This window comes from Mus pahari, chromosome 2 (assembly GCF_900095145.1).
Source record: "Mus pahari chromosome 2, PAHARI_EIJ_v1.1, whole genome shotgun sequence".
NCBI lineage: Eukaryota > Metazoa > Chordata > Mammalia > Rodentia > Muridae > Mus > Mus pahari.
In genome coordinates, this window is record NC_034591.1 from 149,412,510 (window position 1) to 149,426,114 (window position 13,605).

The 13,605-nt window shown below is 42.4% G+C and overlaps 1 protein-coding gene across 1 annotated transcript in view; it reads right to left on the bottom strand.

The window, feature by feature from the left end:
* Window positions 1–322: 322 nt before the first annotated feature.
* Window positions 323–13,605, bottom strand: part of Lrp6 (LDL receptor related protein 6) — a 122,882-nt gene continuing 109,599 nt past the window's right edge. Inside the window, exons 18-23 of the mRNA XM_021188702.2 lie at window positions 12,780–13,016; window positions 11,181–11,291; window positions 9,339–9,569; window positions 8,109–8,245; window positions 6,965–7,062; window positions 323–4,864 (exon numbers count right to left, since the gene is read on the bottom strand). Of these exons, the coding sequence (XP_021044361.1) occupies window positions 4,570–4,864; window positions 6,965–7,062; window positions 8,109–8,245; window positions 9,339–9,569; window positions 11,181–11,291; window positions 12,780–13,016 (1,109 nt within the window). The 3' untranslated portion in view covers window positions 323–4,569. The remainder of the gene's footprint in view (window positions 4,865–6,964; window positions 7,063–8,108; window positions 8,246–9,338; window positions 9,570–11,180; window positions 11,292–12,779; window positions 13,017–13,605) is intronic.

The following is a 13,605-nucleotide window of genomic DNA, read 5'->3' on the forward strand; positions in this document are numbered from 1 at the left end:
CCACCAATCGTGCAGGGCAGCGACACACTGAGCTCCACACCACCACTTCATGGCTAATTTGGGAGAGCGACAGAAAGGGCATCGACCCATCCAACTCTACCAAGGAGAACACATCAGGAAGCCTGCGGTTCTTTCTAGGCACAGGTGCTTCAGCCCCAAACCAGCCCGCCGCCCTTTTCAGTTCTCCATGCAAACCTCAATGCTGCATTTGCTGTGTGGGAAATACAGCAGTGTTAATCACACAAAGCACAGCCATTTTCATTATTTCTTATTGTTAAAAAAAAAAAAAAAAAGACATTTTCATTTTTTCCACTGATTTTTGCAATGTTTTATTATAAAAATCAACATTTCATTTGTTACAATTCAGCTTTTTGTAATAATCAAAAGGGAGGTTTATACAAGGTATTTATACAGTTTATAATTAAAGCACTTATTTTACAAAAGGAGGGAAGTGAATAAGTGGACAAGGGCTGACCAAATGTTGGCCATTATAATATAAATACATCCTTGCAAAGCACCATCGTTCCAAAGTCGATGTACAAGAAACACCAGCTGACTTTAAGACAATGATAAAGATTAAAGCTTAAGAAAAAGTTTAGACTCATAAAGGACAAACATCGAAAGCAGCACCAGATCCTTCACTTGCAACAAGGCCAGTCAGGTTCAGCCTCCTGTATCCCCTCCCCAGGCTCCTCTCACCAGACTGATGGGAGCAGTCCCCTGCCTGCCTTTCCTCTGAATACTCACATTTAGGCATTGATACATATGCACAGCCACATGGATGTATAGCTATACCACCCCTCAACTTTTCTGTATTTGATGGAAAAAACAAAACAAAACAAAAACAAAAACAAAGCAAGCCCCAAGTGGACAGTGAAGCAGAAGGAGGCTGTCTAGAGCTCCAAGGGAAGGAGGGAAAGTGTTGGGCCATGTTCTGAGTACATCAATTTGCAATCCCAAAAATTCCCTAGGAATAAAATCAGGAATGCTTTTTAAATGCCTTGTGAAAATGTTAAAACAATGTTTAAAATGACAGTTTCCTTCTTTGAAGGAGGTGACTCTTAGGTCATCAAGGTAAACCCGAGCATCTGCCCCCCAACTCCCCGCTCAGGCGTAAGCTGAGTTCACCGAGCTGTTCAATCGGAGAAAGGCGCGGGCTACGTGGACCCACAAGATAAAGTATTTAGGTCACAAATGTGTAGCTTTGTATTTGAGGCCCAAAGTCCTTGACTTGAAAAACCTAGGGTTTCAAAGGCCAAATCTTGCCACTATTACAAAGCAATGTCTTCCAGAGGTCCTAAAAGCACACCTCTTCTCACAGCCTGTTTTAGGCCTGGGATAAGGAAACCCCAAGAGATTAAAAGGGATTCTGACATTTTAACTAACGCTTGGCGGTAACCTTGTTTAGGACTCAGTCTATATCCACACTCGTGCATGGCTCTCATTTGTGAATTCTTAAATACTGCCAAGCAACTGATACCCAAACTCCTATCTATAGTCTAATTTTGAGTAGGAAATCAGTTTGTAATTGTTTCTATAAAGTTCTAAGCACTGCAGTCACTGAAAGCAGACTGTTGGAGCTGAACAGACTTGTTCCTGGGCCTTGCAGGGAAGCAGACTTCCCTGCAGAAAGCCTTCTTGGTCACTAGACACATCTCAATTAGCTGGTGAGGTGACTAACACAACAACTGTGTTCACTGACGGGACTTAATGACAAGACAAAAAGATGTCCCCCCCAAAACTGCTACCTAAAATAGATGGCCATTTTTTTTTTACAAGTTAGTATTCATTGTGAAAAAGATTGTAAAATTTAAAAACAGAACAAAAATACTAATAACATTCTACCCACCGATTCTAAATTGAACCTTATCTTCCTTTGCCATTTATCTGACCTTAGCAAGAACTCTTGGCCTTGGTTAGAAGACTTGAGCTGCAAATGAGTCTGAGTCTTAGTTATAAAAGACTGCACGCAGAAAAGCTCACTGCAGTGTAAAAAGCAAGCTAGACAAAAGCTCACCTCATACACTCTCCAATCAGGAAGCAGGCATACTTTAAGATATGCATTCAAGGTAAATACCCTTGCAACTATGAAATCTAATCAAATTTATTCATGTTTCTTCTTGAGTAATGAATCTAGATGCAACCTAATTTGAAACTTTCTTTTCCCTTTCCCCAACTGTGTTCTCTTGAGTTTATTTTCCCTCATTTTTCTTATGTTCAGTAATTGAGACAGTTTACTTAAACTTAACTGTCCATGTAACTTGAGTATCATTATCATCTTTCCCAAATTTAATGACCCTCACTAAAAGTAGTCTCAGAAATATTCATGGTGGCTGAGCGGCCCCAGAAAGAGGGTCCTGAGACTAACCCGAACCGCCTTCAAATCATTTCAACAAATTGGCACTCAAATTAGTATTTTCCAAGAAGAGGCTATTGCTACCCAGCACAAGCACTTGGACTGAGACGAAACAAGCCACGCCCTTCCCAGTGCACTACATTGCAAGTCTCTCCTACATGGGAAGCCCACCAGATAAAGACACACATTGAAAATGTAAACATAAAGAATTTTCCAATTCTGACCGATACCCAGTACTGCTACCCTCCCGTCTTCACAGAAGCATCAGGTGGCCTGTGTGTCACAGAAGGCAAGTTCAGTGTCCAGTCTGTCTTAAGACACTGTGCAGTTCGTCTCAGTAACAGGAAGAGTTAACGCTTATCTGACTGAAACGCAGGACATGGGTGGATTGCTATTTACTTAGATGCAAGGCAAGGGCCCCTGATTCTCACTAAGCTGTCCACAACAACCACGCATTAGTCGGAAAGGAGTTTTTTTCTCTTTAAAAACGTTCTTAGGCGTTTTGTTTTGTTTTTTACAGTCACTTAAACTCTGCCAAAATTCTGGAATCATTTCTTTCATTGTTTCCCCTTAGGCTCTGAAATTCAGAGATACAATTCAATATATAATTTAAAAAATGTATTCAATAATTAATCGACACCTGATAAGGTAAAAATCATACTAGCTTAAAAACAGTTCAGCTTTAGGAGAGCAGTGCTAGACACACATGAAAGCAGGAAACTAGTACCCAGCAGGGTCATCCCACAGGCCAACCCCAACAGTGACAGACATAGCAGCCCGGTATGTGACAGACAGTAGGTCAGGCATGTGACAGGAGACTTCCACCGTCTCCACTGCTCAAGTTTCTGCAGCTGAGAAGTTCACAGTGTCTTCTCATTTAATCCCACTGTTAAATCTGTGAAATTGTCTTAATCCATAATGGGATAGGAAAGAGCACACAGAGAGACACAGGAGTAGACTAAGGACAGACTGTGGGCCGTGTGAACACACATTCACAGCGCATAACAAGAAGCTACCTCACAGCACACTGGCAGAGCTATGCCTGCAGACATCACTCTGAGAAAAGCTGGTCCACAGAAAGTGAAAATGTCACAAACAGTTCATCTAGGGGATGCCTACTAACAACAAGAATTTCTTTTTAAACAGACTGTTTCTAACCAGAGCACATTGAAATGTTTTACTAAAAAAATACATAAAATGATTTCACACTGTGATACTGCATGCTGCAAGGATACAAAGCTAATTTACAAGAATATAACAGATTTGTGATTTTTAAGCATTCTTATATGTTCTAAAAAGACACTTTAATGAGCATTAAACCAATTGTGGAAGACCAATAATATGGCTAACTTTTGATTATGCAAAAACAGCCAACAACTTAAAAACTCAGCCAATTGCTGAACGAACATAGTAGGTACATTGAAATCAATTCAATCTCGTGTTTAGTAAATTCCATTTAATCAACTCCTCAGATTAAAAAGCTTAAATAAATCATGGCTCTTAGCAAAATGGTCTCCAAGGTGCTGGGAGGCCGACTGTGAGAGCGGCTGGCATTACCATGGACCATGACAGGTGAGAGCTCTCAGCGGCTCCGCAGCTCCTGCAAGAGACGCTTCAGCTTCTACAACAGCAACACTCAAAACAGATCTCACAACTATCTATTTTCCTCATGAAAACTGCTGGATTCTTAGAGAAAACAAAGCCCTGTGTCCAAAGTTAGTACTGCTATTTCTTCTTTCATGGCTTCTCAACTTGTCGGCCCTCAAATGTTAGTTAATCCAAAGGCAATTTGGCTACTTCTAAGTCTGCCACTCTGAGACGGAATTACTTTCTCCTTTTATTTTTTTGGTATCATTAAAACCCAGACATTCCTGGTCAGTGATGCCTTTCTCTTCCTGTTTCCTTTGTCCTCAGTCTCCTCACTGGGCTTAAGGCATGCTCTGTGTATTTAGTTTGCAAAAATAAAACTTTTAGTACAAATTTATTTTTTTATACAAACTTTTATGGCACAAGCAGCAAAACCGCTGTTTTAAGAAAATATATAAATATCCTTTTCTTCTGTACAAATATCTCCAGTACCCCACCCACTTTATAATGTTAACTGTACAGAGTCTGCCTCACTCTTCTCTATAGCTCCCTCCCCCCCTCCAGATCTCAACCAGATGTGTATTTACATGTCCCGGTGGAGGCAGTCAGAGGAGGAGGGGCCCTCCTCAGGAGGAGTCCGTGCAGGGGGAGGGTGGTGGTGGGTAGAGGTGGTGGGAGTAACTCCTCTCCGTGTATGGGGAAGGGGGGCAGCTTTCATAGTTCTCCTCTGCTGACAGGTACTGGCTTCGGGGTGTGGGTGGTGGGGGCACAGGTTCTGAGTCATAGTTCAAGTCACTGGTGTAGCCCTTGGCTGTTGTCACTGAGGTCACCCTTCGGCTAGGAGCATAGTCACTGTCACAGACATCAGTGCTGCAGGGTGTGGTGGGCGGTGCAAAGTGCCGGTAGCTGTACGGCCTGTAGCTAGAGCAGGAAAGCAATAGAGCAGTACGTTAGTTTTACGGAAGCAGACTATATCAGAAATCAGTCTGAAGGCTAGGAGCTGGTGCAGCTGAAATCTGTGTGGGGGATGGGTAGTCCATGACTACTGTGTGCAGTGAGGCATGGGTTTAATTCCCAGAACCATCACAACCAAAGAGCCACTGCTCTTCACAGACATGGATGGAGAGGCAATGAATAGCACATCGACAAAGGAAGACTTATGCAAGTAAACTATAACTAGAGGCAAGTAAAAAGGCATGGAGTTGGAGGGCAGAAAGGAGCTCAATTGGGCCCCAAATAGCTCTTCTATCTTGAGGTAAATCTAGGTGCATGTGCTGTACACGAGGCCCTGGGTTTGACCCCCAGACATACTGAAAAATAAAAAAAGAATAAAAACAAAGCAACTCAAGAGCTATCCATATCGATGCACTTTAGAGAAGCTCTGCTCTTCACTGGTGCTGGGGACTGAGCCGGGGCCTTGCCCCCAGAGCAAGCGGTCTAACCTGTGCCACACACCTCACACTCAGGATCTCAGCAGCTCCTGCAGCTGAACATTCAGTGAACTTTATAACAGAACAAGAGTCTACATGCTTATACTTGTTTATCTACCTTTTTAAGTAACCTACAGTTTGTAAATTTGTAATGTAATTATCTTAAAAAACAAAACAAAACAAAACATGGTGAGGAACACGCTCATGAAGGTAGAACTGACTACAACACTGACTTATCCATGTATGATCTCTTAGGACTTTTATTGTAAATATGGTTAAGTTTATCTTATGCTTATCCTAAAGATTCATGCATTAACTGTCTCTAAAATATACTGACTGCAAGACCAGGGGCAAGGGCCAGAGTAACTGACAGGGGCTCATAAGCTTCCTGGTGACACAGCATGCAGCATTCTGCTGCCCGCAGCCTGGTCCCGTAGCTGCCCTGAACAGGATTGGGGCTTGCAGCGTCAGTCCAGCCAGGACACTATCAGAGTGCTTCTGCTGTTCTGTTTCACCTTTCTGTCCAAGCAGGTGTCAAAGGCTGGCAAGATTTTTGGGATCAGAATTTTTAAAGCTAAATACTTCCAGTCTCATAACAAAAGGAAAAAAAGGAAGTTGGTCAACAAAATTCTGTAAATCTAAAAATCATGGCAAATGACAAAAAAGTTAATACAGATAAGTTGTTACATGAAATTTTAGGTTCTGGTTTCTGCTTTTCAATTTTTAGGCCTTTCTCTGCTTTTGATTAGAACAGGCCTGAGGCATGCATGACCTTACAATAACTCATGGACAGTCCTATTGGATGGAGCCAGTTCTATCGGTGCTAGCTGACGCTGGCAGGCAGTTTCCACTGTACCTCTGTCACTGCGGAGTCACCCTGATCCACGGGACTGAGAGTAAACGTTATCTGAATGGCATCGGCACTGAAGTCTGCAGACACAGAATGCAGCGCTCCCAACCTTCTGCTGATGTTTAAAGAGTTTGGAAGAGTGACCTGCTTAGCATACTCACATGAACACAGGCCACCATTTCCTGTTGCCACTCACAAATATGCTCTATTTTAAGGAAACTTATTTGTACCAGGCAACTAACTACATAAAACTTTCATTCCAGGACACAGTGACATATGTAAACGTGGGCCAACCTTCTTCTCATTTCTTTCAATATGAGGCTTCTGCTGTCTGCAAGTTCTCACAACTTTCTGACCTGTATTGTCCAGTTCTCAACTGCATTACTCTAAAAGTCAGCTTGTGTAACTGCCTAATAAAATACAGAATGGGGCTGGAAAGGAAGGCTCAGCAATTGAGCACTGATTGCTCTTCCAGAGGTCCTGAGTTCAATTCCCTGCAACCACATAGTGGCCCACAACCATCTGTGATGGGATCTGATTCCCTCTTCTAGTGTGTGTCTGAAGACAGCTACAGAGTACTCATATACATAAAATAGATAAATAGAGCTTTAAAAAAAAATGCCCAGAGAAAGAAAGGATTTACAGGTGGAGAGAAATTCTATTTTTTTCTTTGGTGATCATGGTCTGTTCATTTGATGCTTAGTATGCTCACAAACAGAACATGGAAAGGGTGTGTCTTACCTGTAGGACCTATGTGTGGAAGGACTGTTGGAAGAATAACCAAATTCCATGGTATAATGGGATCTTTCAGTGGCAGGCGATGGTGGTGGGTTCAAAATCTAAAAGGAAAACAATTAAAATATTGAACTAAGGATAATCCCCACAGATCTCTGCCCCCTCATCTTCATGTCCGTTCTTTTCCACTGCGGTATTACCACACTCTTCTTTCCAAAACAACTGTCTGAACAGCACTTCAAGACTGTGGCTCCCTTTCTAGACCAGTGCTCTATCCTGAACAGGGCCAAGTGGAGAGGAGAGAAACACGTCACCTACATCACTGGCTTTTTGGCACTGACAGATTCTACTTTTTAAAACAATTTTTATTAGTTTAAGAAGAATTCTAAGTGTCCTTTCTCTTAAATTTTATTTTTATACATGTATGTACAAGAGCACATGTGCATGCATGTCTGCAGGCCAGAGGACAACCCTAATTGTCATTAGGAACACTGTCCACCTCCTTTAATACAGGCTTGCTCAGGCTGGAGAGATGGCTCAGCAGTTAAGAGCACTGGCTGCTCTTCCAAAGGTCCTGAGTTCAATTCCCAGCAATCACATGGTGGCTCACAGCCATCTATAATGAGATCTGGTGCCCTCTTCTGGCTTGCAGGTATACATGCAGGCAGAACACTAACCAGTTCATTAGCCTGGATTTCTCTAACTAGTCTAGACTGGCTGACCAGTGAACTCCAGGGATCCTCCTGTTCCCTGCTCTGCAGCCCTGGGATTATGAGTGAGGCTCAGCTTTTATCTTGTGCTCCCAGGTCCTCTTGCCTGTGAGACAGCATTTTATGGACTGAACTATCTCCCCAGCCACAGCTGCTGCCTTTAGTAAGTGTGTTTGGTTCCTTAGTAGTTTAATTTTACCTGAATTATGAAATTACTATCTCATGCTTTCAACTATGTTGAAACTATGTTTCAACAGTAAATTTAAAAGATTTACAAGCACAGGGCAATGGTGGTAAATTCTCCATTTACTCCTATGTACTTAAGTCCCACACCCAGAACTATTTTTACATTATGATCACTGAGTACCACATTGAAATGAATTCATCTTACATGATAATGCCCTGTAACTGTATAAGAAAAACAAGAGTGGACTGCTTACTGCAGGGAAGTAAGTGCCTTTGGTACTTGAAGAACTGCTTGAGGATGCTCCCGTGACGTGCGCTCGATCGTAGGGAGGCCCACTGCTTCCTCCCATGATACTGAGGGAACTGATCATTGATTTGCCTCGAGACATTCCTGAAGGAAAGAAAAATGAAGGGTGATTAACATTTATAAAAAATACATGAAACAGCTCATCAACACTCTAGTTACAAGCACACTGACTAAAGCACCCTACGTCCTCTTTTCCTAATAACAGCTGTAAAGAGTTCATGGAAAAGGGAAATGAATGTCCAAACCAATGGTTTCACTAAGAACTGGCCTCAAATAAGGCCAAGCATCTCCCACCTGATCATGTCGGGGAAACAGCCCTTCAAAGTGAGTGGTTTCCATGGAAGACTTAAGGAAAGAACTGTAGGGATGAAGACTGTAAACCAGAGGAGATCAAACCTGCAGATAAGCTCCAAAGAATGCAAATCGGTTTTATAAGACAGACACAGTGCATTGAAGACACTTCTTTACCTACAGAACTCAGACACCTCTGAACTCAAAACTCCTAATGCTAATGTAAAAATTCTATTTGTTCCAAGTAGGCTCCCATTTCCACATACTGCAAATAGGTATGGCAACAAAGAAGCACCATTACTTACCAGCTTAAATGTTACGGCTTTTCTGAGAGTCACAACCATAGTAAATTTCTATTTTCAGAGAGCTCTGACCAGACATCTCCTTCAGATGCATAAAAACCCAGGATTCTTTTCACTAAAGGCACTAAACACTGGGAAAAGCTTTACTCCCCAAGAATATTATAGCCAGGCGGGAACACTGGCATGTGACTACATCTAACCCACCTCACACCACTGTCAGCATGTTAGATCAGGAAAGGGCAGAGGGGACTACATTCTTTCCTTGTCAAGAAGCTGCTTCCAAATCCTTGTTTGTGGACAACAAACTGAGCTGTCTTCCCACTCCTTATTCCTACACTCAATAGCCTCAGGGTCCCCCTGTGATGAAATTATACAGAGTAGGTATTCACCAAGCACTGAATTTCACTGGTGCAGTCAGAGGCATGGAGCTGGCTGACAAAGTCATACTTAAGTCCTTCTGCATAGAAAGGCAGTATAAAAGTGTAAAAAAAAAGTTCTCACACTTCCTTAAACACAGAGTAGTTTGTAATACTAGAACTTAAAACTAGACAAGAGCAGATTCTTATAAATCGCTCTTCACTTACCTGGAAGAGATCCAGAGAGAGAGCTTGGGTGAGGAACATAACCAAGGGGAACAGATGCTGGGCTGTGAACCACATAGTCATTAGTCATGGTCTCCCCGTCTCCCTTCATACGAGGACACAGCATCCTTTGGCAGATAAAGTATATGGTTCCAGACACAAAAATGGTGACAATTACTCCAATAACGGAACCAACTGTGTTGGTGGCCTGTGGTGCTGGCTCCTCAGTTGGATCTAAAATAGAGAATACTGTAGTTAGCTACTAGGAAAACAACTGCATATTCAAAATAGCAATACAAGAATACAAAAATAAAAACAATGTTGATAAATCAAGCAATATATATATATAATTTATATAAAACACATACACACACACACACATATATATATATATATATATCATATAACAAAAATATGAATTAAATGGCATTATTTAATTTAAATAAACTTAAAGAAGCTACTGTTAAATGAAGATAAGACAACAGACCAGGAAGTATCATTGTAAACTTTTGGCTAGAAGGGACAGACCCAAAGATGTCACCAAATGGCTTTCAGTGGAATGGTGAAAAAGGCCAGAGCAGCTCCGAACCAGAGCATAGGTCTGAATGGTGCCACTCAGGTCCAGTGAAGGAACCTGTAAGCTGCAGGTGAGTGAAGACTTGGATCCAACCACTACTGTCCTTGGGCTCCCTGGCCGCTTGAGAGCAAGATAAACCCAGGTCCCTGATTGCTAGAGGACACACGGAGGAATGCAGAGCAGCACTGCAGGAGTATCCCAGCGCACTCACCTTCCTGGACTTCTGATTACTTGAGTGTTTAAGAAGCAGAAGGCATGGGCCAAGTAGTGGGAGTGGGTGGGTAGGGGGTATAGGGATAGCATTTCAGGATAGCATTTGTTATGTAAATAAAGAAAAATAAAAAAAAAAAAAAAAAAAAAAGAAGCAGAAGGCATGAATTTGGAAAAAAACAAGAAGTGGGTTATCAAGTTTAGCACCCACAGTTATTCAAAAGAAAAATTCTTCCACTGTGACTAGTTAACCCATGGATAATCTCATAACTGAGGAGCCCTTACTCTGACTAGTTAACCCATGGATGATCTCGTAACTGAAGAGCCCTTAGAGCACGTCCTGCCTGCTGATATTCCAAGCTCCTGTCCATGTAGCTAAACTCGCCGCCGCCTCCTGGCTGTGGCCATCAGCTCGGTTCAGTGTGTGTCCTCTGCGGCACCCTCTCTAGTCCCTGCCAGCTGCCATCACGTTTGTACTCTCTCCTGGTGCCTTCGTATGCCTTCCCAGTGCCGAGATGCTAGAACCAACACTCCTGTCTTGATGCTCTGCTCCACACTGATGCCAGGCTTCCTCCCTCACTACTGCATGGCGGGAGGCTACCTCGGAGGGAATCGAGGAAGAAGAGAGGCAGACAAGCAGGCAGAGGAGGGATGAGGGAGAGAGGATGGCAGGAAAGGAGGAAGAAAGCATTTAGGTTCTAAATCCTGAGAAACTGGTAGAAAGATATCAAGAACGGTTAAACATAACCTAATGTTCAGAATGGCTATCAGATCACCAATTAACTTCCATGCATCTAAATGATCTGAGAACTTTGTCTTTAGTTGTGGCAAGGCAATGCTACTCTTTTCTGGTGTTTTACTAAATATATCTTATACATAAGGCAACTACTGTCCTTAAACAATTATTAAAAGCAAAACAAAGTATTGACACAAGTAACTAGTATATGCGTTTTACATAAGGAACTCAGGATTGTAAGTGAAATACAAAAAGCAAAGGAGGAGAAGGTATTTTTCCAATTTTCCGTTGTGAGGGATTTACAAGGCTTCGTTCTACTTACAACAGTCCAGTTCGTCAGATCTGTCACTGCAGTCCACACTGTGGTCACATTTCTTGTGCTTTCCAACGCATTGACCATTGGCACAGCGGAACTGATCAATTAAACAAAGCACTAGAAAAAAAAGGCAGTTTTATTTTTATCACCATGTAAAGACAAATTCTATCAAATGCTTTCTAAGTATAATCTAAAAACATATCAGGCTCAGACACCGGTGAGTACTATCTCTAAGGATTCCCACTGATAAAAATGATATTCTCTGCTCTGTTCTTACATTTTTTTATTTTACTTAACTTTTGGTGCTATTTCTCAATTTTCAAGTTACTGGTGTGGTTTGGATGGTCTAAATGTATTCCTTCCTCCTCAGGTTCATATGTTGGAGCCCTGGTCCTTAGTGTATTTGGAGGTAGAGGAAGCTTAGTGGGAGGTAACTGGACCTCATTCTCAGGATGTGTTAGGGAATACCCAATGTACCCTGTGTTAGCTCTTGAGAAAAACTAGTCATACAAGAACACGCCTGTGGTTGGAGAGCAGGCTCCATGGTTAAGGAGCCCTGGCTACTCTTCCAGGGGTCCTTCCTCAGTACCCACACAGATGCTCACAACCATCTGACTCCAATTCTGAGGGGTCCGACACCTTCTTAAGGTTTCCTCGGGTGCCATGCATACAGGTATTCTGTGCATGAAGCAGGTTATAAATTCTATGTATTGTAAAATGTTGTCTGTTTATTTTTATTGAGGTCCCTTGGCTATGACTGTCCTATCTCTGTGTGACCACTGTTCTGTCAGTCCTCCCATTCGGGTAAAACATCTACACATTTTAGAGGGAGAACAAGCCTGCCCTTCCTCTTACCCTGCCTTTCACAGTAGAGATGTGTGCCCTCCCTCTCCCTGCCTTCCACAGTAGAGATGTGTGCCCTCCCTCTCCCGAGTTCTCTCGCTACTGTGCTGGCTTCTGCCAGGAGAGTTTCACCAGAGCCCAACTAAAGCCAGCACCTGCCCTTGACATTTCAGAATGTGAGCTAAATACACCTCTATAAAAATGTCCTTGTGGTAACGTGACTGAGCAATGTCTCATTACAAGGGAAATGTTTAAACACTTGGTCCCCATTTGGTGGAGCTGTTTTGGGAGGTTATGGGGAGTTGCAGTGTTAGAGGAGGTGCGTCGGTAGGGAAGAGCTAAGTTTACAGTCTTAACCCACTCCCAGTTCATTTTCTCTGCTTGGTATCTTGAAGTAGAAGATGTAATCTCTCAGCTTTCCTGCTCTTACAGACTCTCCCTCGGGAACTTTTGGCCAAAATAAACTCTTCATTAAGTTGCCCTTGGACAGTGTGAGTGTGTTTTATCACAGCCAAAGACATTCACCACCAAGGTATTTCAATCAATTAGCAAAATAAACACATTAACTTGTAGAGAACTTACACACATAAAATGGTTCAAATAATTAGCAACATATATAATGTTCAAGGCATAGTCAAATATAAAACTTAAATGTATTGAGCCAAAAAGCCAAAACAAACAAAATCAACAACAAAAGGACACTGAATTTTAAATAACTTGATGCAAAGAACCATAAACCAAGCACTGAGGAACTCTTACTACCTTCACAGTTCTTCTCGTCTGATTTGTCCTGGCAGTTCGCATCACCATTGCATCGAAGGGCACCATCAATGCACTGCCCGCTGGCACACTGGAACTGAGACTCTGAGCACACAGGACAATTGAGTTCATCGCTGTGGTCTTCGCATTCAGTGAACCCATCGCACCGCCAAGCCACAGGGATGCAGTCAATGTCTCCAGTGAAGCAGGTAAACTGCTGAGGAGAACATGTCGGAGGCTCTGCACATGAGCAATGGGAGGAGAGACGGAAAGAGCAGCGGTCACACAGAGACACGACACAAGAGCTAAGGGGGCTCATGCAAAGTAGACAGACAACATTTTACAATACATGCTTCATCTGTTCACAGTCATCCAGATGTAGTAACCAGTAAAAACACAGGTAGTCTTAGAATTACAGTTTGATTAGGACGAAAATATCTGCAACCCACCCAGGAAACACCACTATGACTACCAATTTCCATGTCTTTTAAAGTTAGCTTAGAATGAACATAGCACTAAGGTTCTCGAAAGCTTGCACACATCCCTGAAGACCCTACTCCTTCTTGTCACTGGGTTTACTGTGTGTCAGAACACAGCCCAAGAATGGAGTCCTGGGAGAGAAATCCTGAGTGCTTGTGAGAAAACTCCAAGAAACAAGACACAAGTTTTGTGACCCCAGTGTCTTCCAAAACATCTTAGAATGTGTTTTCATGCCCCTTCCAGGTATAGTGGACAGAAGTGAGTATACTTCCAGGTTATTCATTAGAGCTAGCTATTGTTATTTGTTTATATGTCTATGGAAAAACATGCTTCTGCCATGCGTGGCTCG